This window comes from Eulemur rufifrons, chromosome 14 (genome assembly GCF_041146395.1).
Source record: "Eulemur rufifrons isolate Redbay chromosome 14, OSU_ERuf_1, whole genome shotgun sequence".
In the NCBI taxonomy this organism is placed as follows: Eukaryota; Metazoa; Chordata; class Mammalia; order Primates; family Lemuridae; genus Eulemur; species Eulemur rufifrons.
In genome coordinates this window covers 25,826,637-25,847,253 of record NC_090996.1, presented here as the reverse complement: position 1 = coordinate 25,847,253, position 20,617 = coordinate 25,826,637, and the positions used below count along the sequence as shown (strand labels likewise).

Below are 20,617 nucleotides of genomic sequence, written 5' to 3'. Positions count from 1 at the left end.
ACCCTTACAAGGTCTGTACATTTCCGGGGGACCCCATTCTCAAGCCTTCTCTGCTCCTAGGCTTGGTTTCTTGGGTCCTGTTCATCCACCCATCTAGACAGGAAACTGAGATACTTCGCTCGTTTCCATTACAACAAAACAAAACGATGCCCTTTCCTACTCCCACAGTCATTTGAGGAGGAGCAAAGCTAAGGATCACAGAAGGGGTCTCATGAGCTCTTCACAGCAAAACAGCTTAGAAACAGTCGCCATCATTTGCCTCCTGGCCTGCCGCCCTCCCTTAGAGGACTAGCCCCAGCCCCAGCCCTGCAAAGACCTCAATTTTTTAAATTGAAAAAAAAGGTCGACATTCCAATCAAGTGCATTGGGGTGTCAGTATGGCCATAACTAGGAGAATGATAAATATGCATGTGACTTTGCTGATTGATAAGGTCTTTTTCATCACCCTGTGCCATGAGGCAGGGGGATGGGCTCCTTTTTCTTGGCATTTTCCACACACAGGGCCCAGTCCTACCACCCGCCTTGTTTTCTCCTTTACCACAACTGCCCGCATCCCAGGTGAGCCGGCTTCCTCTCCCGTCATAGTGGCAGCAGCTTCACCCTCTCCTGAGAAGCCACGGCACCAGCACCGAAAGATGCTCGGGCTGTCACGTGCACCACCCAGGTGTCTGTCAAGATGCGATTCCAGGTGAAGGCCCTTCCCTCCCCAAGATGATGACGCTTCCCTCCATTTGCTTACACCTTTACTAAACTGTATTTTTATAAAGCGAGCTGGAGTGGATTTCTATTCCTTCTAGCCTGTGCTGGAATATTCTATTGAAAACTTAGCTATGCCGAAAAATCTATTTCCCAGATTCCCTTTCCCTGTATGGTTCCAGGTTAAAGGAAGCCAAAAGAGGACCGTGTGGAAGATTTGAGAGGCGGAAGGGAAGCAGCAGTGTTGTCTCTTTGAAAGCCGTAGTGATTAGATGTGGAGGTCATCAGAGGGGCTGCGGATGTTCCAGCCTGTCCTCACTTTCCCCCACATCCCTTTTAGCTTGTCGTCCTGACCCCTGGGCCAGCTGACCTGTGTGGCATCTCCACCCCCTCTAGACACTTGGCAGAGCAGGCAGATCCCTCCCCCACAAATACTCCCTCCATGGCTCCCCCTCTGCAGCCCCCTTCTTGCCACTGACGTGCCAGACTCTCAGATCAGCTGGCGGGTGACTCCTCTGGTCCTCCTCTCCCCTCCCAGACCTTCATCCCCCAAGCCCGCTGACGGTTGTGGACAGTCTAATTCCTATCGTACATCCCTTGCCCCATAACTCATGGTTGACTCTGCTTCCTTGAGCAAGCCCAGACTGCTACGTGGTGACCGGCTTTACAGAAGCAGCCAGAGGCCGGAGGCGCTGCAACGTGTCTGCCCCGTGTCAGTCTAACAGTTCCCCCAGACTTCCGGTTCTCAGCCTTGACAGCACATTGGAATCACCTAAGAGCTTTAAAGAAACTGCTGGAGGCTGGTCTTACTCCCAGAGTCTCATCTAACTGGTCCCAGGTGTGGCCTTGGGTATCGGGAATTTTAAAAGCAGGTAGTGTGAGTCCACCTCACCTCCTACTGCACAGACACTCCCTCACCTCTTCCCCGGGTGACGCAGAAGAACCCTGGTGTCCGTCTGCTGCTTACAGAGGATTCACCTTCTTAAGTTTCCTTCTGCAATTTTTCTTGATCAAAATTGGCCTCAGACAGAAAATACAACATCTGCCCTACATCAGTTTGACTCCTTGGTCGGCACGGTGGCGGGTACTGTTCTCTCCAGGAGCTAAGGATCGTGATCAGAATGAGAATGAAATGTGTGCTTGTGGTCTCCCATGGCGTGTGAAAACTCCAATGCCATCTGTTGTCTTCATCATCACGTTCGTTTTTGAAATCCATTGTCTACACCTTTGATTGAACCTGGTGCTGTACTTACCAAGGAAATTACAATGATAAGCTTTCCAACAGCTTATATCCCAAAGCGGAATGTGTCAGCATTCAGCAACATATTGCTTTCCATTTGCGCCATTGCCTGGCTTTGATCTCTAAAAACCAACACGCGATCTCCTTTAATTTTTATTTTTTAAAGAAATCAAGTGAGTGGGCCGAGAGCAGGAGACACGGAATCCCTAAGCTGCTTCACTGAACTGCAGAAAGGTTTTAGGATTAGAGTGTGATGATGATTCTGGAGCCAGGTGGTGCAGAAATTTAATCCCAGCCCTACCGCAGACTCACTGTACGAACTTTAAGCCTCACTCCTTGTCTGTAAAATGGGTGCAATCACAGTTCACATCTCATGGAGTTGGAGGAGTGAGGACTCAATGAAATAACCTCTGGAAAGAACTTACTGTTAAAGCCCAATCCTTTGTAAGGACCTCCTATGTGTTAGCCATTAGAATTCTTGGGAAAGTCTTTCTGCAACCTATGAAAGAGTTTTGGAACTATCGTTTGACCCAAGACAGAAACTGCACTTTAATATAATAAAATCTAAACTTCACTTTGAAAGCGACACTTTAGAAAATGCCTGAATAAACTGACATTTTGACTTGATAGGAGGTTCCCCCAGGCAGAGCTGGTGAGTTAAAAGGCTCTTAGCTGGGAACTCTGCGCCCTCCTTCCCCCTTGAATGGTGATTATTCACTGCCGTTCCATGTCTTCAAGTACTCACACTGCTTCTTGGGCCCATCAGAGCTGACCTTGAGCTATTCCAGAGGAAAATTCCGTCTGATCCTAGAACAATCAGAGTAGGTCTGCACCAGTCCAGGAACACGCTGGTGATTAAATTCAGGGAGCCTTGCCCGGGGCATCATTAGCTGCCTGGAGCAGTGATCCCTCTCGCCATCTGTTGTCTGCCATCACTGTTGGCTTATCTCTTTGGTCACATTTTGAGCCAAGTTGAGAAAATTCTAGCTTCTCTCAGCTTGCTGCCCTGACGTCGTTAACAAGAAACACAGCATGGTCAAGGAGTACGTGTTGCAGCCGAAAGAGCCTTGGACTTGGAGACAGGAACCTGGGTTGAGGTCTTGACTGCTTGACTTTATGTGACTCAGTTGGTCCCGTTTTTCCCAAAGTGGGATACACACTGGGATGATTTGGGGTATTATTTGGGAAAGCCTTAATTAATAATTTATTGTCGTATCTTTTCTGGAAAATATTGGCTTTCCATTTATGGTGCTATACAAAAGTGAATTGACATAAAGTATTAAGTAAACAATAGTAGAGAGGGCTTGAGACGTGGCAACTGTTGCCATGGTAATATGCCAGCGACTGATGTTTAGGAAACACTCACTTAGCCCCATGAGCCATGCTGTCCTTCTTACCTAAAAGGGTGCTATGGATATTGTGCCACGTGGCTGGTGTGAGGTGATCAAACACAGCAAGAGTCAGCACCTACAGTGGTCAAGGTCACGGACTTTGCCTGTGTCAGGGAGATGTTTACCAGCTGTGTGATCTTGGGCAGATCACCTAACTTCTCTGTAACTTGTTTGTGTGGTGTTTTCTGACACCAAATCTGTGGTTTTCTACACCCCTTCTCTGATTCTTGGGCACCAACTGGGTGTCCAGACAATTCAGTTTGGTTCTGACACTATTCACCTGGAGTCAGAGGGGTCCGTCCCATGAGACTGTCCCCATGTCAGATGCCAGTTGCAAGTCTGGGGTCACCCCTGCTTCTGCCCAGCTGCCTATAATTTCGAGGGTTCCCACAACCACCCCTAAGGTTTGATATTTTGCTATAATGACTCCCAGAACTGAAGAAAGCACTTTACTTATATTTACTGATTTACTATAAAGGATATCACTCAGGAACCGCCAAATGGAAGAGACACAGAGAGCAGGGTCCGGAGTGGGGCGTTGTGTGGAGCTTCCGTGCCATCTGTGGGTGCGCCACCGTCCCAGCACATTATTGTGTCCACCAACCCAGAAGCTCCCTGAATCTCAGGGTTCAAGAGCTTTCAGAACTCAATCGCCAGCCCCCCTCCCTTTCTGGGAGGTGGCGGGTGGGGCTGAAAGTCCCCCCATCTGAATCACAGGTGTGGTCTTTCTGGTGACCAGCCCCCATCCTGAAGCTGTCTATCTAGGGGCCCCACCCTGAGTCGGCTCATTAGCACCCTCAGGTGTGCTACAAAGGGGATTGCTATGGATAACAAAAGACACTCCTAGGGTTTGGATGTTGAGTAACCGATAATTCCAACTTTTGTCCTTTAGAGGAGGGAGACCACCCACTCCCAAAGACCACGTGTGAATAATAATAGATGGTCTCTGAACAGCTTCTAAGTGAAGTGAGTCCTGCAAACTGCAGGCTTTTTGTTTTTGTTTTTCTGAAGAGGGTTATGGTGCATTGATATCAGAGCTAAATTGCTAGCAACCACGGAGGAGAGATTCCTCGCTCTCTTAATGTGGGCATCTGAGTGAGACTGCTCAGGTTAGCATCCTGGCCCTACCTTTTAACTAGCTGTGTGATTCTAGCTGAGCCACTGAACCTCACTGAGCTGTAGGATCCTCATCTATAAAAGAGATGATCACAAAGAAGTGTTGTTACAAGGATTAGTCAGATAATCTGTATAAAGCATGTAGTATATATAAAACACTTTGTGTAGAAAGCACTTACGCAGTATAAAGCACATGGTAAGTTCTGAATAAATGATATCTAAAATCACTATCATCATTGCCATGGGTGATCTTTTCCCCACACAAAGCTAAGCTTTTGTGCTAAATAAATGTTGGATAAATATTTTAAAGAATGTTGAAGAGGCACCCCTAAATTTGCCCACTTGTTGGTGCCAAGCAGTAATATTAAATTTTCAGCAATCTTGAGAGCCAGTTGTTAAACTGTGGGTAGCTCGAAATCTGCAGTAGTGGGAGTGTTTACACCATGGAAATTGGCAAATGGTACCAACTAGGGCTTCTACCTCCCTCCCCTCCTCCCAGCCAGTTGTTAAACATTTGCCAGCATGCTGCTAATTCCGGCCCTATCCTGCCCTGCTCTGGGGCATCCAGCAGAGGATACTTGCTGTTCCTTTGTGTATCACTAAGCCCCAGGGTCCTGCTTCCCTACAAAGAAGGCCACTAATTAATAGTGCTGAATAAACATGAGGTTGATTTAAACATTAATTTACTTATCATCAAAAGCTTATCTTCTGCTGGTGCTGTGACTGTAATGAGAATCGTGGGTGGTGATTGGAGATAGCTGATGGTCGCAGAGAAGGATGCTCTGTGCTCTGGCAGGAGCAGGGCTAGGCTGAGACTGTGGTCAGAGTGGCCGCACCCCTAGGCTAAGCCGGGACACCTGGGAAGGGGGCAGGGGCACCTTCCCGGGGACCTGCAGATTGTGTTTCTAAGATTTTTTTTTCTTCAGTCATTAGATATTTATTTGAAAGGAGTGACAGCTGTAGAATCCCTAAACTGAAGGGGCTTAGGGCCAGCAATCTGGTCACAGGGAGGGATCAGGGGATTTATTTTGCAGCTGCATTTGCAGTAGCAAGCCCATGGTTTTGACACATCAGTAAAATTTGCATGGGTTTCTACCAAATGTTTTGCTTATATTTTATACAAAATTGGGAAAAATGTCTCTTTCCTATTTCAAACACTTTTAAAATGTTGAAGTTGTTTTGAGGGCTAATGAAAACCATAGGGTGGGGCTAAAGCCATTTGCCCCCAGGAAAGCCCACCCTTTGGAACTGCCACTGGTTGAAAGCATTTGAAAAGGCTCCTGACTGCAAGGATGTGACAAGGCAAGGGGGCACGGGGACAGAGAGGCATGGCCTGGTATATCTGGGTGGCATATGTAGTCATCTATTGTAGTGACAGTTTTCAGGGTTCTGGAGTCAGGCTGTCTTCTTTCAGATCTTGCCAGCTGTGTGATCTTGGGTGATTTACTTAATCTCTCTGAGACTTCTATAAAGTGGAGAATGAGAACACCTGCCCTGTAGATTGTGAAGATTCAATGAGGTGGGGCGAGGCCCAGTTCCTGACCTGTGCTAAATGCTCAGATGAAAACCAGCTTTTGTTGGTATCAGCATGAGGTGGGGATGGACTTGGGAGTGGGGAGGGCAGATTGGGGAGAAGGCACATAGCTCTGGCAGGAACTCGAGGCAGGTGACAGAGGGTGGCAGGCACAGGAGGGCCCTGATGCTGAGGGAGCTCAGAATAGAAACAGTATTGATAGCAGAATGCAAAGCAGTATCACTTGAACTACAGATGCTTAATTGGATTTCTCCAGGGCTGACTCACTGCCTTTGATAGATGCTATTGCCTTCGTGGTGCCTCTATCCTGGGATTTGAAAATTTTCCACCTGCGCTTGCAGTCTTTACGCCTGGTTTCAGTAAAAGGCAGGACTGCATGCACTCCTCCATGCCCACCTGCTCACCTGCCTGCCTTCCTCACGTAGTCACTGTGGGGTGTCAGGTGTGGGGTGATGTGCCAGGACCGTGGAGGAAAAGGCCATGTCCCTTAAAGGGGGCACCATCTATTTAGGGAGAAAGACAAGTGCCTGGGTGGTTATCTGGGGGATAACAAGGGGGCTGTGGCTGTGTGAAGGAAGAGGTTCTGATCCAGCTGAGAGCATCAGGAAGGTTCCAGAAGGAGATGCTGGGGCTCTCTTGAAGGCTGCATAGGAATTAGAGACAAAGGTTCTGAGCTGGGGAAGGAGTTAGCCCAGGTGTGGGGAACCTGCAGCCTTAAGGCCACGTATGGCCTTCTAGATCCTTAAGTGTGGCCTTTTGACTGAGTCCAACTTTTATAGAACAAGTCTTTTTCTTTTTATTAATACATTTTTGTTCATCTCTTTTATTTTTATTTTCTTTTAAAAATGAACATATTTAAAACACCAAGAATAAAATAAATCTCAAGGAAATAATCCTCCCAGATTGACCTGCACAATTAGAACATTAGTAGCCATAAGGGCTAAACTGACAGCTGCTACACTCATGATTTAGTTCCAACTTCCCTCGCCAGACTGGCGCCACTACCACATGAGGCTGGTTGGCGAGAGTTTATGGGGGTCGAGTAACCTGTGTTTCTGTTTGAAGTGGAATTTGTAATTTGTGAATAGTTGCACAGCTCGACAGTATTTTTTAATTCTGTCTGCTTAACAGCCTGTCATGTCAAAGAAGACAAAGAAAATGCTGAAGGAAGAAAACAGATTTTTTAATGAGGATTGGCAATTGCAATATTATCTTGTTCCTGTTAAAGATAAGATGATTTGCTTGCTTTGTGATACTGCAGTATCAGCATTAAAGAAATTCAATGCTGATGAACATCATAACACTCATAAGGACCATAAATATTTTAGATTAGAGGGAAAGGCATGAAGGGTTGCATTGCAGAAATTAAAGATGAAGAGCAAAAGCAAAGACAATTCTTTTAAGCAGCGAGAAGACCTGCAAATAATGCCACTGAAGCAGCTTACAAAGTAGTTTATATACTCAAGAAAAAAGGGAAGCCATTCAGTGGTGTAGAAATTGTGAAAGAATGCATTGTCGAAGCTGTAGGATGCTTAGACTCTGATGACATTTCAAAGTACAGACAACTGCCTCTTTCAAGGAGAACCATAACTGATTGGCAGCATGAATTAGTTTTCAAGTTAACAGAACAACTTCATGCAATACTTCAAAAGAAAAATAACGTATTATACAATTGCTTTGGATGAATCAACTGACACTACTGACTCGTGCAGGTTTGATACTTCATTTGGGTCATAACAGAAGATTTTCTTTGCTATGAAGAGTTACTTGCTTTGGGCAATCTTGTGAACAGAACACAGGGAATAGATATCTTCAACAGCTTTCAAGATAAATGCTGTGAAGTTGTACTGTATTTGGTAAATTTAGAGAGTGTATGTACAGATGGTGCACCTTCCATGACAGGAAAACATGAAGGGTTTATTGCACAGATTAAGAAAAGTATTCAGAGATTCAGATGCTCTCAAATCTCTGTGCTAAAGCTACTATTTCGAGTGACAAACTTTGCAACAAGTTATAAGTATTGTTAACTATTAATATATTCGTGCAAATGCAACATAGCATAATTGGTTTCATAACATGCTAAAGTTGAATGATGAAGTATTCAGTATGGATTTGCCATATCATTCTAATGTGCGTTGGCTATTTCAGGGACAGGTGCTAGTCAAAATTTTATCTCTGTGTGAACAGATAAATTTTATGGAGAACAGAATTAGCAATGTGAATTATTGAAAGAAGATTTCTATAGGAATGCAGCATTTCTGTGTGATATCATGTCAAATCAAAACGACTTGAATATTTATTTGCAAGGTAAAACTAAGTCTATATATGATATGTGGCAAAAAACACAACCATTTCAAAATTAAAAAGCTATCTTTTTTTCAAAACATTTCTTCTTCAAAAGGAAATTTCGGATGAACATTTTCCCTAGTTAGCAAACAAAGGTCATTGATGAGCAAGATGATATATGTGAATCATTTGAAGAATACACAGTTGTTACAGATGTATTAATAATTGGAGAACACAAGGAAAGGTTCACAGACTTTGAGAATCATTACATCACACTCAAATTAGCATTTCAGCCTCTCCTAGTTGATATCACCAAGGCATCTAAGGAACTACAGATGGAATTGATTGAGCTCTCAGTAGGTAACATTTTAAAGTCATCATTTGATGCTAAGAAAGATCCAGTTGAAATGTGGAAAAATGCAGTAGAATACCCAGGCCTTCAGCAACATGCCAGAAAAATGCTCTTTTGCTTTTCAACCACTTATTGCTGCGAATCTACATTCTCCTACCTAATCCAAATCAAGATGCCCTTCAGGTCAGAAAGGACTGACACCCATCTAGAGGATCAACTGAAACTGTGGACCTCCATGCTGCAACCAAATATTCAAATGCTTTCCAACAAAAAGCAGACACAACAAAGGCATTAAAAGATAAGTTAACTTAAAAATTTACAAATAGTTTTCATTTTTTTAAATTACCAAGTACATAGTAGTTAGATTTTTACAAAATAATGTACATTTTTAAGTATATCTAATTGAAGTTTCTTGAATGTGACCTTACTTGATTAGAGCTACATTAATGCGGCTTCCAACATGAAAAGGTTCCCCACCCCTGAGTTAGGATTACAGGCCTGAGCCACCTCACCCAGCACTTTCTTCATCTTTAAAATGGGAATGATGACAGGACCACTGTCTAGGATTACTATGCGTGTCAAGCACTGAGCACGGTGCCTAGGACGGACATATCAAATGCCCAATCATCGATATCTGCTATTATTATTAAGGGCTGTGAGAGAGAAGCAGGGAGAAACAGGGAACAAGAACCTGATGCCGAACAGTCACTGTTTCTGAGAAATGAAGCCATAATAATATTTAAAAGCTGTAGTGAAAAAATCTTTATCGATTGTATTTGTTTGTGTTGAAGTTTTAAAATGACATTTTTATCTGATTGTAGAGTGGGTCCTTAGTCATTGTAGAAATTTTGGAAATTACAAACAAGTTCAAAGAAGGAACCTAACAGCATGCATAACCTTGAGCTACGTGCACCAGAGACCACTTCCCCTCTGGTGTTTTGGTGTATTTCATGCCAGTCTTTTTCCTCCACGTGACCCAGGGATGGCAGGCTTACCCTGGGGGCCCTGGCCTCTGTCTGTTTGGTGGCAGCACTCAGCACATCACTGAGTCTCCCAAAGAGATCCAGACCCACAGCACATTGACAAGTAAGTGGAAGTCTACGGAAGAGCTTACGCTGCCGGACTCTATCATGATCCCTAGGAGACGGCACTGTTTTCCTCGAGTGTCCCATCTCTTTTCTCTGTCTCTTCCACGTGCCTCTCAGCCGCAGGAGGCCCATCAGGTCCCAAACAATTCAGCTGTGGTCTTCAACTTACAAACCTCCATAGGCAAAACCAAAGCCTCGTGGTTCTCAGAACATCCCCCCAAGACAGAGGCGTGCTCCCCCACCAGGCTACCCATCAGAGTACGGATATTCCTACATTCACCTAAATAGAAATCATATCTTCTTCTGGAAGATGGAGGGATGGGTTGTTCTGCCATTGAGGAAAACAAGGAGTCAGTGTTTACTGAGCATTTACTATGTGTGGGGCACCCGTGCTCAGCACTTGCTGTGCATGAACTCGTGCACATCCTCACAGCAGTCCTGTGAGACAGGCATTGTTTTTATTTCCATTTTACAGATGAGGCAACTGAGGTTGAGCAATGTGCCCAAAGTTCCATACTGGTACGTGGTCTTTGGGATTCAGCCCTAGTTCCTGCTCGCAACCACTTCACCGTGGCATCTCCTCTCCACATGGCTACATGAGTTGGGGCAGACATGGTTGGTTGCAGACCTTGCCCTCCCCGCTTCTTCCAGAGCTCTGGTTTGTTCAGGAGGCAACTTGCCTGGCCCCAATGGCGGCCAGTCACAGAAACCCCATTTGCCTTTGCCAGACACCCACTTTTCCAGGCTGCCTTGCACCTGGAGGGAGCCGTGAGACGTATTTGGGACCAGTGAGATGGAAGAGAAAGTTTGCTTGGGTTTCTGGGAAAGATGCTTAAGGCCTTGGGTGCTGCCCTGAAGCTGCTGCAGCCACTGTGGTGAGGATGGCAGAGGGGAAGTGTGGAAAGAGCTGGACATCCTCGGGCCACCCGCATCTGGACTGCTCGTTAAGTAAATATTTAATGTCCTTACGACTTAAGTAGAGTGACCAACTGCCTTGGTTCGCCTGGGACTGTCCCACTTTCAGCACTTCAATTTCCATGTCCTGGGAAACCCCTCAGTCCCAGGCAAACTAGGAAGGTTGGTCACCATAGATTTAAGGAACTATTAATCAGATGCTCTGTTGCTTGCAGCTGAAGACATTTTCACAGATCCACGCGTGTGTGGATAGGTGTGTTTTTAATGAGAGCAGGATGCAAACATACCTACCTATGTCCTGCTCATCGCAGGCATTGCAGGCACTGCACTGTGATGATTTTCCATGATGCCGTTAAATCCTATTGTTCAAAAAGCATTTGAATAGTTCCTGCAGAGTGCTTTGGAAGCTTGGCTGGAACTGTGAATAAGCCACATTCGTCCAGGTCTCTGTATCATGAGTGCCGAACCCTGGAAATCATACTCCACTATTGCCGGCTCATTCCAGAAACAGATGTCATCTCCAAGAACCCGATTCATGCAGGAAGGAAAAGAAAGCCAGCCGTGTGATTCGAAATCTCAGCCTTTCACGCTGGGACAGTGGGGAAAAATGGGTCATCTTACCAGCTTTGGGTGGGGAGAGGCCATCAGGCCCTGCTGGAATAACAGTGCCGCTGCTTTTATAAGATTTCTTTGAAAACCACACGGTCTGGCAGCTTGAGTGGCAGCCTAATGGAAACCCAGCAGGGACCATGAAGCGAAGGCACAAGCAGATTGCCAGAGGCAAGGACTGACTTCTTAAAACAGTATTTATTGGCTCGTTTCCAAAATAAATCATGGAGGCTGTGGACTTCTTCAGGTGCATGAGAAGAAGTAGTCACATCTGACCTTAGAGATGAATGCTGGCCTGGGATTTGGAGCCTGGGTCTGAGTCCAAGCCCTCCCAGCAACCTCCTCTGTGACCTTGGGCAAGTCGTTCTCTCTGGACCTCTGTTTCCTCATGTGCAAAATGAGGGGTTTTCTTGAGCCACAGAGCTCCATTCTGCTAGCACAGAGAGGACATAACCAGCTTTAGACCCAGTGAGATCGGAATGCAGATCTTGGGTTCACCATTCACTAGCTACAAGCTCCTTCACAACTCTTGGCCTCAGCGCCCTCACTGTTGAAAAGGAGTAGTACCTTCCTCTTGAGGTTGTGTGAGAATTAAACAGGCTCACTTGTGTGGAGCAGGTAGCCTGGTGATTTGCATATACAGAGCAGGTGCATAGGAAGAGCTACTTCCACCCACCCCTCTGCCCTGGGTAGGGAGGAGAGTGGCGTGGCCGAGTCAGCTGGCGGGGACTCCTGGGCTATCTTCGCCAACACTCCTGTGTCAAAGGATGAGTCTCACCTTCATGCGCTATTTCAATTTCCTCAAACCAAGTGGTGCTGAGATGATGAACATGTGCATTTGTTTAGCGTTCACTGGATTAATGAGCCTAAATGCTATTCCTGGGGGAGAGTAAGTGTTGAGAAGTCTCCAGGGAGCCCTTGGGTTCAGCCACTCCTCAGCATCATGCTGGAGACTCAGGGACCAGAGAGGTGCTGGCTGGCGGGCTCAGGTGACATACCTAGGAAAGGGACGCCCTTGCAGTGCACCCTGGAAGACCAAGCTGCCTGTGTTCCCTCTCAGTGGCTTATTTAATGGTCTGAGTGTTAACTTCCACTCCCGTCACCCTGGTCTCACCCCTGGTTGTAACCAGACCCTCATTCCTAGATGTGTCACTCTCTTCCCAAAATTATGTCACCTTCCTCAACTGAGGTTTATTCTTCTCTTCTTCAAGGGTTTTCTAGACTGTCTTAGTTTTGATTCTTCTTAAACAAAATTTGCTAACACTGAAACTTAACCAACACCAAGCTGCACACTTGTGGAGTGCCACTTACAGGAGAGGCACAGCGTGGATGGTCAAGGAGAGATACTGGCACTCAGGGAGAGGGAACAGCTCAGACAAATGTTAGAAATGGGCGTGGTGCCCCTGGGTAGGTGACAGTGAAGAGTCTGCCCAATTTAGGACATGTCAGTGACGTATGGGTCTGGGCTGTGAAGAATCTTAACATGGGAGCCATCTTAGGTTCTAGAGTGAGAGCATGGCATGGTGATGTGTCTATGCAAACCGGTTTGGAAGACATGGTGATCAGTATGTACACACCAAGGAGAAAGAGCATCCTCATTTTGAACCTTCTGTTTATGGCACTCCAAGGAATTCCTGGAAGATATGTTTGCTCATGAATCTGTAGCTGGGGTTGGCAAACTACAGCCCACAGTCCAAATCTGGCCCACTGCCTGCTTTGGTACAACCCACAAGCTAAGAATGGGTTATTTTCATTTTAAAATGGTTGGAAAAAAATCAAAAGAAGAATAACATTCCCTGACATATGAAAATTATATGAAATTCAAAGTTCAGCGTCTATAAATAATGTTTTGTTGGAATAGAGTAACATTCATTCATTTGTGCGCTGTCTGGGGCTGTTCATCTCTATAACAGCAGAGGTGACAGTGACCATACAGCCTGCATAGCCTAAGACATTCACTAGCTGGCCCTTTGCAGAAAAGGTTTGCAAACCCCTGATCTTCAGAGAGAACCACAGTAAGTGTTGAGAGACTAAGGAAGTTGCAAGAGCTGGAAGAGCTCTCACTTTACATGCATGAAAAATTCAACACTCAGAGAGGGGGATATTGTTTATCAATTCACTGCCTCATCCAGAAAATAGTTCTTGAGAGCCTACTGTGTGCCAGGCTTCCTGACTTAATTTTCACTTCTGAGAGGCACTGGGAGCTAGGGCAGCTACCAAGGTTCTCGCCTGCCTGCTGCTTTGCCTGAGGGCCAGAGCCCGTTTCCTTCTCTGGGCTCCAGTGGGGAATTGGGCTGTGCCCGGAGCATATACGCTTGGCCAACAGCTTTCCTGCAGGTGCCTGCTAATGTGATCTGGCACTTTCTGTGACAGCATCTGTCCCTCTACACATCCTTTACTCCACTGAAGGACATAGTAAGTGTGATTTCATTTCTTAGTTTCTGTTTTTTCCTCCAGAGTCTTGCCAAGATAGTGCCTAGGAAGAGACCCATAAGTCCTTCCTGTGGATGGCAAGCTGTGAAAGGCGGAGGGGCTCTGCCCTGGATATGCTTAACCTTAACCCTAAGGCCGTTGGCCGAGCTGGCCCAGAAATAATTAAAGATATGAACAGGCCAGGCGCTGTGTAATCCTGCTCGTGCCTGTAATCCTAGCACTTTGGGAGGCTGAGACAGGAGGATTGCTTGAGGTCAGGAGTTTAAGGCCAGCCTGAGCAACATAGCAAGACCCTGTCTCCTATAAAAAAAATAGAAAAATTAGCCAGTGTGGGGCTGCATGCCTGTAGTACCAGCTACTGGGGAGGCTGAGGCAGGAAGATCGCTTGAGTGCAGGAGTTTGAGGTTGAGATATGATGACGCCGCTACACTCTAGCCTGGGCAACAGAGCAAGACCCTGTCTCAAAAAAAAAAAAAAAAAAAAAGATATGAACCAAGATTAATCTCCAAACAGAGAGAGAAAGGAAGAAGAAAAAAAAAGCAAACTATTAATACATGAATGTTCAATAATAGGGCATTGGTTACATAGACAGTTTTCCAACTATACAAGGGAAACTCAATAGCCACGAAAAAAATATTGCTGACCAGACTGCAAGGGGCCCCTTAAGAACATAAAGCTGATGTTCAACAGATCCGGCGAGCCACTAAAGGAAAAGGTTGTCAGATTTAGCAAATAAAACTCACAGCTCACAGTTACATCTGCATTTCAGACATATGGCAAATATTTTAACATAAGCCTGTCTCATGCAGTGTTGGGAACATATGTACACTAAAAAATTATTTGTTGTGAATCTGAAATTCAGATATATTCAGATTTTACTAGATGTCTTGTGTTTTGTCTGGTAATCCTTTAACAGAGGGGAGGCCAGACTTTTAATATCAGCCTCATTTTCTATATAGATGTTAGCCCAGGGGGCTGGTTCTGTGCTGGGGGAGGAGAAACAGTTTGAATAAATGGTGGTATCTCCCAGCCTCATTTCTCTCCGTGCCTGCTGGAGAACCCTCCATTGAGTTTCCAGCTCTGTGACAGTTTCAGGAGACAGCAATGAAAGGCCCCAAAGAGAACCAACAACAATGTTCAATGAACTGATGGAAGATGAAAATTGGGGACAATTTGGCAATATATGTCAAGAGCTTGAAAACATTTAAACCCTTTAGTAATTCCATTTAAGGATTTTATCCTAAGGAGACAATTATGGATACATAAAGATTTAACTATGAGTATGTGCAACAAATACAGCCTTGCTGACAACAGCAAAAATCCAGAAACGACCCAATGCCCAACCCTAGGGCCCTGCTTAAACCAGTTACAGTTCCCATGCAGAACAGAATTCTACACAGGCCTGAAAAATGATGCTCTGAGGAGATGTTATTGCTATGAGAGAATAAACCCTATAAAAAAACTGATTAGGAAATATTATGATCCTATTTTGCAAAGTACATATGCATAGAGAAAAGAAGACTCCATTTAAAATGGTACCATGATTATTTTAAAGGAATTTTTATTTCCTTCATTTGCTTCTCTGTATTTTTAATTTTTGTTTTTACAGTAAGCATGTATTATCTGAGTGATTTTTTAAGGGTTTTTTCTTTCATTGCATGGACCACCACTTTCTTTGGAGGCTCCTTTGGCCAGTCTTGGGTCACCAGGGACTCTGCAGAAGCCTCTCTGTGCCCTGGTGTCTTCAGACACATCTCAAGCCACAGGGCCCACGGCCCAGGCCAGCAGTCCATTTGCACATGCGTTTCCTGACCTGCATCCTTCAAGCCTTTGCCTAACTCGGGTGGAGAACCATTTCATGGTGGAAGCCACTTTAATTTAGCTGTAATCAAATATGGTCGTATTCAAGAAACTTCAATTGGATATATTTAAATATGTATATTATTTTGTAAAAATCTAACTACTATATACTTGATAATTTCAAAAAATGGAAACTATTTGTTAATTTTAAAGTTAACTTATTTTTTAATCCCTTTGTTGTGTCTGCTTTTTGTTGGAAAGCATTTGAATATTTGGTTGCAGCATGGAGGTCCTCAGTTTCAGTTGATCCTCTAGATGGGTGTCATTCATTTGTGACCTGAAGGGTGTCTTGATCTGGGCAAACGATCTGCCCACCTCGGCCTCCCAGAGTGCTAGGATTACAGGCGTGAGCCACCGCGCCCGGCATGAATTTCTTTAATGTTGATACTGCAGTATCACGAAGCAAGCAAATCATCTTACCTTTAACAGAAACAAGATAAGATTGCAATTCCCAGTCTTCATTAAAAAATCTGTTTTCTTCCTTCAGCATTCTCTTGGTCTTCTCTGACATGCTGGACTGTTAAGCAGACAGAATTAAAAAATACTGTCAAGTTGTGCAACTGTTCCCAAATTCCACTTCAAGCAGAAACACAGGGCACCACTGTCGAAAGCTGATAACAGACTGGTGTGCTCAATCCCCATAAACTCTCACCAACCAGCCTCATGTGGTCTTGGTGCCAGTCAGGTGGAGGAAGTTAGAACTGAATCATGAGCATAGCAGCCGTCAATTTAGCCCTTATGGCTACTAATGTTCTAATTGTGCCGGTCAATCTGGGAGGAGTATTCTGTTGAAACTTATTTTATTCTTTGCTATTTTCAAATCATTCATTTTAAAAATAAAATAGAAATATAAAAGATAAACAAAAATGTATTAATAAAAATAAAAGGATTTGTTCTGTAAAATTTGGATTCCGTCAAAAGGCCACACTTAAGGACCTAGAAGGCCACATGTGGCCTTAAAGTCGCAGCTTCCCCATTGCTGTCCCAGCACTTTGGGAGGCTGAGACAGTACGAGTGTTTGAGCCCAGAAATTTGAGACCAGTCTGGGCAACATAGCAGGACCCCATCTCTACAAAAAATTTTCTTAAAAGTAGGAGGATGGCTTGAACCCAGGCATTTGAGGTTGCAGTGAGCTATGATGACACCATTGCACTCTAGCCCAGAAAACGGAAAGAGACCCTGTCTTAAAAAAATAAATAAACAGATGAAGAAAGACTCAGAGAGATGAAGTCACTGGAGCATGATGGGCCCCTTTGAACCTGAGCTGTTAGGTACCAAAACCCTGGCTCCTAATCACTACCTGTCTTTCTTTTTTTTTCCTTTCTCCATCTTCTCCTCTCTCACCTCTCAAAAATTATCAACAAGCTATCTCTGTCAACTCTGCAGTTATAATCCAAAATTTCTCAACTTCAGCATGATTGACATATTGGACCAAATCATTCTCTGTTGTGGGTGTTGTTCTGTGCACTGTAGGGTGTTTGGCAGCACTCCTGGCCTCTACCCCCTGGATGCCAGTAGCAACCACCGCCCAACAACACACACCCAGTTGCATTAAAAAAATAATCAGATATATCTGCAGGCATTGCCAGATGTCTCTGGGGACCAACATGGCCCTCACTGAGAACCACTGCTATAGGCTTATCTCTGCATTAGCTGTGGAAAAGGATTCCGGGGTCCCTCCAGTTGGGTGATCGCCTGTGGAAACCCACAGGAACAGTCTGTGCTCTTCTGGCAAGTCCAAGCTCATTCGAGGCAGCTGCCACCTGCTAGGACATCCCAGGGCAGGGCCTGAAAAAAGCTTGGCGTGCCTTGGCAACAAGAGATGCAGGCTGAGACAAGGCATCCCTGCCTCTTCTGAAAGCTGGGATGCCGGGATTGGAATGGAAAACATGGGTAGTTCTTGACCAGCAAGGGGCAGGGTCCCCTATGCTGGTCTGCAGATGGCACTGCTGAAAGGAGACAGCAGATGGGCTCTTGATGAAGACGCTGTGGGATGGGGCAGAAAGATCAGTGGACTCCAATCCAAAGGGTCAATCTCTGGTCCTGGTCCTGTGTTGCTAGCTGTTTGCACTCAGCCCATCCCCTCTACCTGTCTCCTCATAGGTAAAATGAGACTATTAGTGCCGTACCTCTATCTCTCCCAAGGACAGTTGTCAGGAGCAAAGTAGGATATTGCATCCAAACTGACCCAGTCCATCCACTCACCTGCTTCACTCTTCTTCGTAGCACCTGAAGTATCATACGTGTGTCTTCCCTCTGTCTCTGCTGCCACAATGTCAGCTTCCTTTGGGCTTGGTCTTGTTTGCTACATCCCCAGAGCTGAGGATAGTGGCCACCATAGTAGATGCTCAATAAAGACGTGCAGAATGAACACACACAAATACATACTCCATGGGGAAGTGATCTGCAAACATGTTTCAACAGCTGTGGGCATATCAATCCCTTTGTACTCACTGGTTCCACTTCTGAGAATCTCATTTGCTGTCCCCAAATGAGCCTAGAGCCTTCTATGAATCGATGTTCATCCAGTACTGGCCAAAATAGCACAGACAACCCATGGGAACAGCCTATCTAAGTTATCAAGATAAGGGCATAATTACACAACCCTGATAAATCTACTTGGTGAAATGCCAGGCAATCATTACAAATATCGTTTACAGTAAGGTAAGTTAATTTTCATAGCACACACACAAAACTATAGTGAGTAATGCAAAATTGTACATGCAACCCACTTTCCGAGCTTACAGAAGGGAGTGTCCCCCCATACGCTGGTGGTGGGAATATTGTGCACAATCTCTCTGGAGGACAATTTGGAAATGCCTGTTGAAATGTTGTGTTCATGTCACTAGACCCAGCAATTGCATTTCTAGTAATTTATCCTAGAAATGTATTAGGAAACAACCCAGATGTCTATGAATAGGGGAATAATTAAATAAATTACTGTATATCAATACAATGGAATACTAATGCAGCTGTTTAAAATGAGATTTGTATGTATTGACATGGATAGATGCTCAAAATAGATTATTAAGTTGAAAAAAAGCTGGGCACGGTAGCTCATGCCTGTAATCCTAGCACTCTGGGAGGCTGAGGCAGGAGGATGGCTTTTGTTTAGGAGTTCAAGACTAGCCGGAGCAAGAGTGAGATCCCGTCTCTACTAAAAATAGGAAAATTAGCTGGGTGTGGTGGCGCACACCTGTCATTCCAGCCACTCAGGAGACTGAGGCAGGAGGATCACTTAAGAAATTGGAGGTTGCAGTGAGCTACAATGACGTCACTGCATTCTAGCCTGGGCAACAGAGCGGGACTCTGTCTCAAAAAAAAAAAAAAAGAAAGAAAGAAAAATAGGAAACTGAATCCCCCCTCCTCACTCCCTCCATATTAAAAAAAGTTTTAAAAAAAGCAAATTGCAAAATATTTTTGTACAATACCAGTGGTGTCCTATATGGTAGTATAAGCATAAGCATTTTTTTTTTAATTTAGAGGAATACATACCAAACTGTTGACAATGGTTCTCTCTAAAGGATAGACGGAGATTTCTCTCTGTTTTGAATTTCTGTACTGTTGAAAAATTTTTAACATGAGCTAAAAACAAACTGAATGTGCAGCATGAGCTCACTTGTGTAAGCAAAGAAAAGCCAGGTACATGTAGGTCGGAAGGCACTTTATCAAGGTATTATTAACAGTGATGGATCATTTCTACGTGGTGAGATGATGGGTGGTTTTGGCTTTCTCCTTTTGAGGGAAGATGTCTACAACGAGCACATATGGCCTTTATAAGGGATAAGTCACGTTCACAAGCCCTCTTTGTTTTAGCCAGGGTGGTGCTCTGGGTGCAGCGCTCTGGTGATGTAACCTGCTGTCCTGTGGTGTCTTGTTTCCCCAGGATGGATGACATCCAGCTCTGCAAAGACATCATGGACTTGAAGCAGGAGCTGCAGAACTTGGTCGCCATCCCAGGTAACCATTTGTGACTTTACCTCGTGTCAAGCAGCTGCTCGGGGCCGCCAGCCTGGCCCGTCTGGGATCTGGAGGACAAAGTTCCTGTCTTCTCCCAGTGTGGCCTCATTCTTGCAGGGCAGCACTCCCTGACCGCGTGGTTCAAACGCAACTTCCAGTCAGGCAGACCTGGGTTCAAGTCCTAATTCTGGCCACCTCCTTGACCTTGGGCGAGTCACTTTACTTCTCTGAGACTAATTTCTCCTCCTCTGTAAGTGGTAGTAACAGTGATAGCACCTAATGCATTGGGTATAAATCTCATGGTACTCGATGAGACAATGCAAGGCAAGTGCTTAGCTTGATATCTGGCCCAAAGAGTCCGGTAATATTAGCAGTTATTACCCTTATTACCCTGTTTGGGAACGAGTATAGTGGTTACATGCTCCAACTCTGGAGTCAACCCAGATTTGCTAATTATTAGTAACATTACTTATTTGGCCCCTTTCCCCCATAAAAGCCTTCCCTGCCCAGCTAGGCAGGGTTAGATGCCCTCCGTGGGGCATGTCTCTCTTCAGACTTCATGCTCCTTGAGGGCACAACAAGAGGGTTTGGTGGGTGCTAAGGGAATGTTTATTGACTAAATAAAACACAGCTGTAGCTGAAGAAACTTGGCCGTGGCAAGGAGCAACACAGGCTGGAGAAGCAGCCACTACTGTCCTTGACTTGAATGTTTTTACCACTCTCTGAGTTCAAGAAGTGCATCCCAAGAGTCTGCTCTACAGCAAGCCCTAAGCTCGGTGCTGGGCACACAGTGAGGAACATGGAATGATTCCCTCCTGCCCAGGCACACAGTGGGTCCCCATAAGTGACAACTGGTATTGAGCTATGAGTACAGAATGAGAGCAGTGTTTCCCAGCCTTGACGCTGTTGACAACGGGGACTGTCAATATGTCAGCATCATCATTTGGGGTTCATAACTTTTTGTTTGGGTTGGAGGGCTCTGTGTTGTGCCTTGTAGGATGTTAAACAGCATCCCTGGCCTCTACCCACTACAGGCCGGCAGCACAACTTCCTCCTGCCCTTTCAATTGTGCCAGCCAAACATGTCTCCAGATGTTGCTGAATGTCCCCCAAGGTGGGGGGCGACATTGCCCCCATT

At 45.1% G+C, this 20,617-nt stretch overlaps 1 protein-coding gene across 1 annotated transcript in view; it reads left to right on the top strand.

Moving 5' to 3' along the window:
* BMERB1 (bMERB domain containing 1) overlaps positions 1 to 20,617 on the top strand; it is a 94,782-nt gene that overhangs the window by 68,067 nt on the left and 6,098 nt on the right. The window contains exon 3 of the mRNA XM_069486085.1: positions 19,407 to 19,480. Coding sequence (XP_069342186.1) covers positions 19,407 to 19,480 — 74 coding nt within the window. The remainder of the gene's footprint in view (positions 1 to 19,406; positions 19,481 to 20,617) is intronic.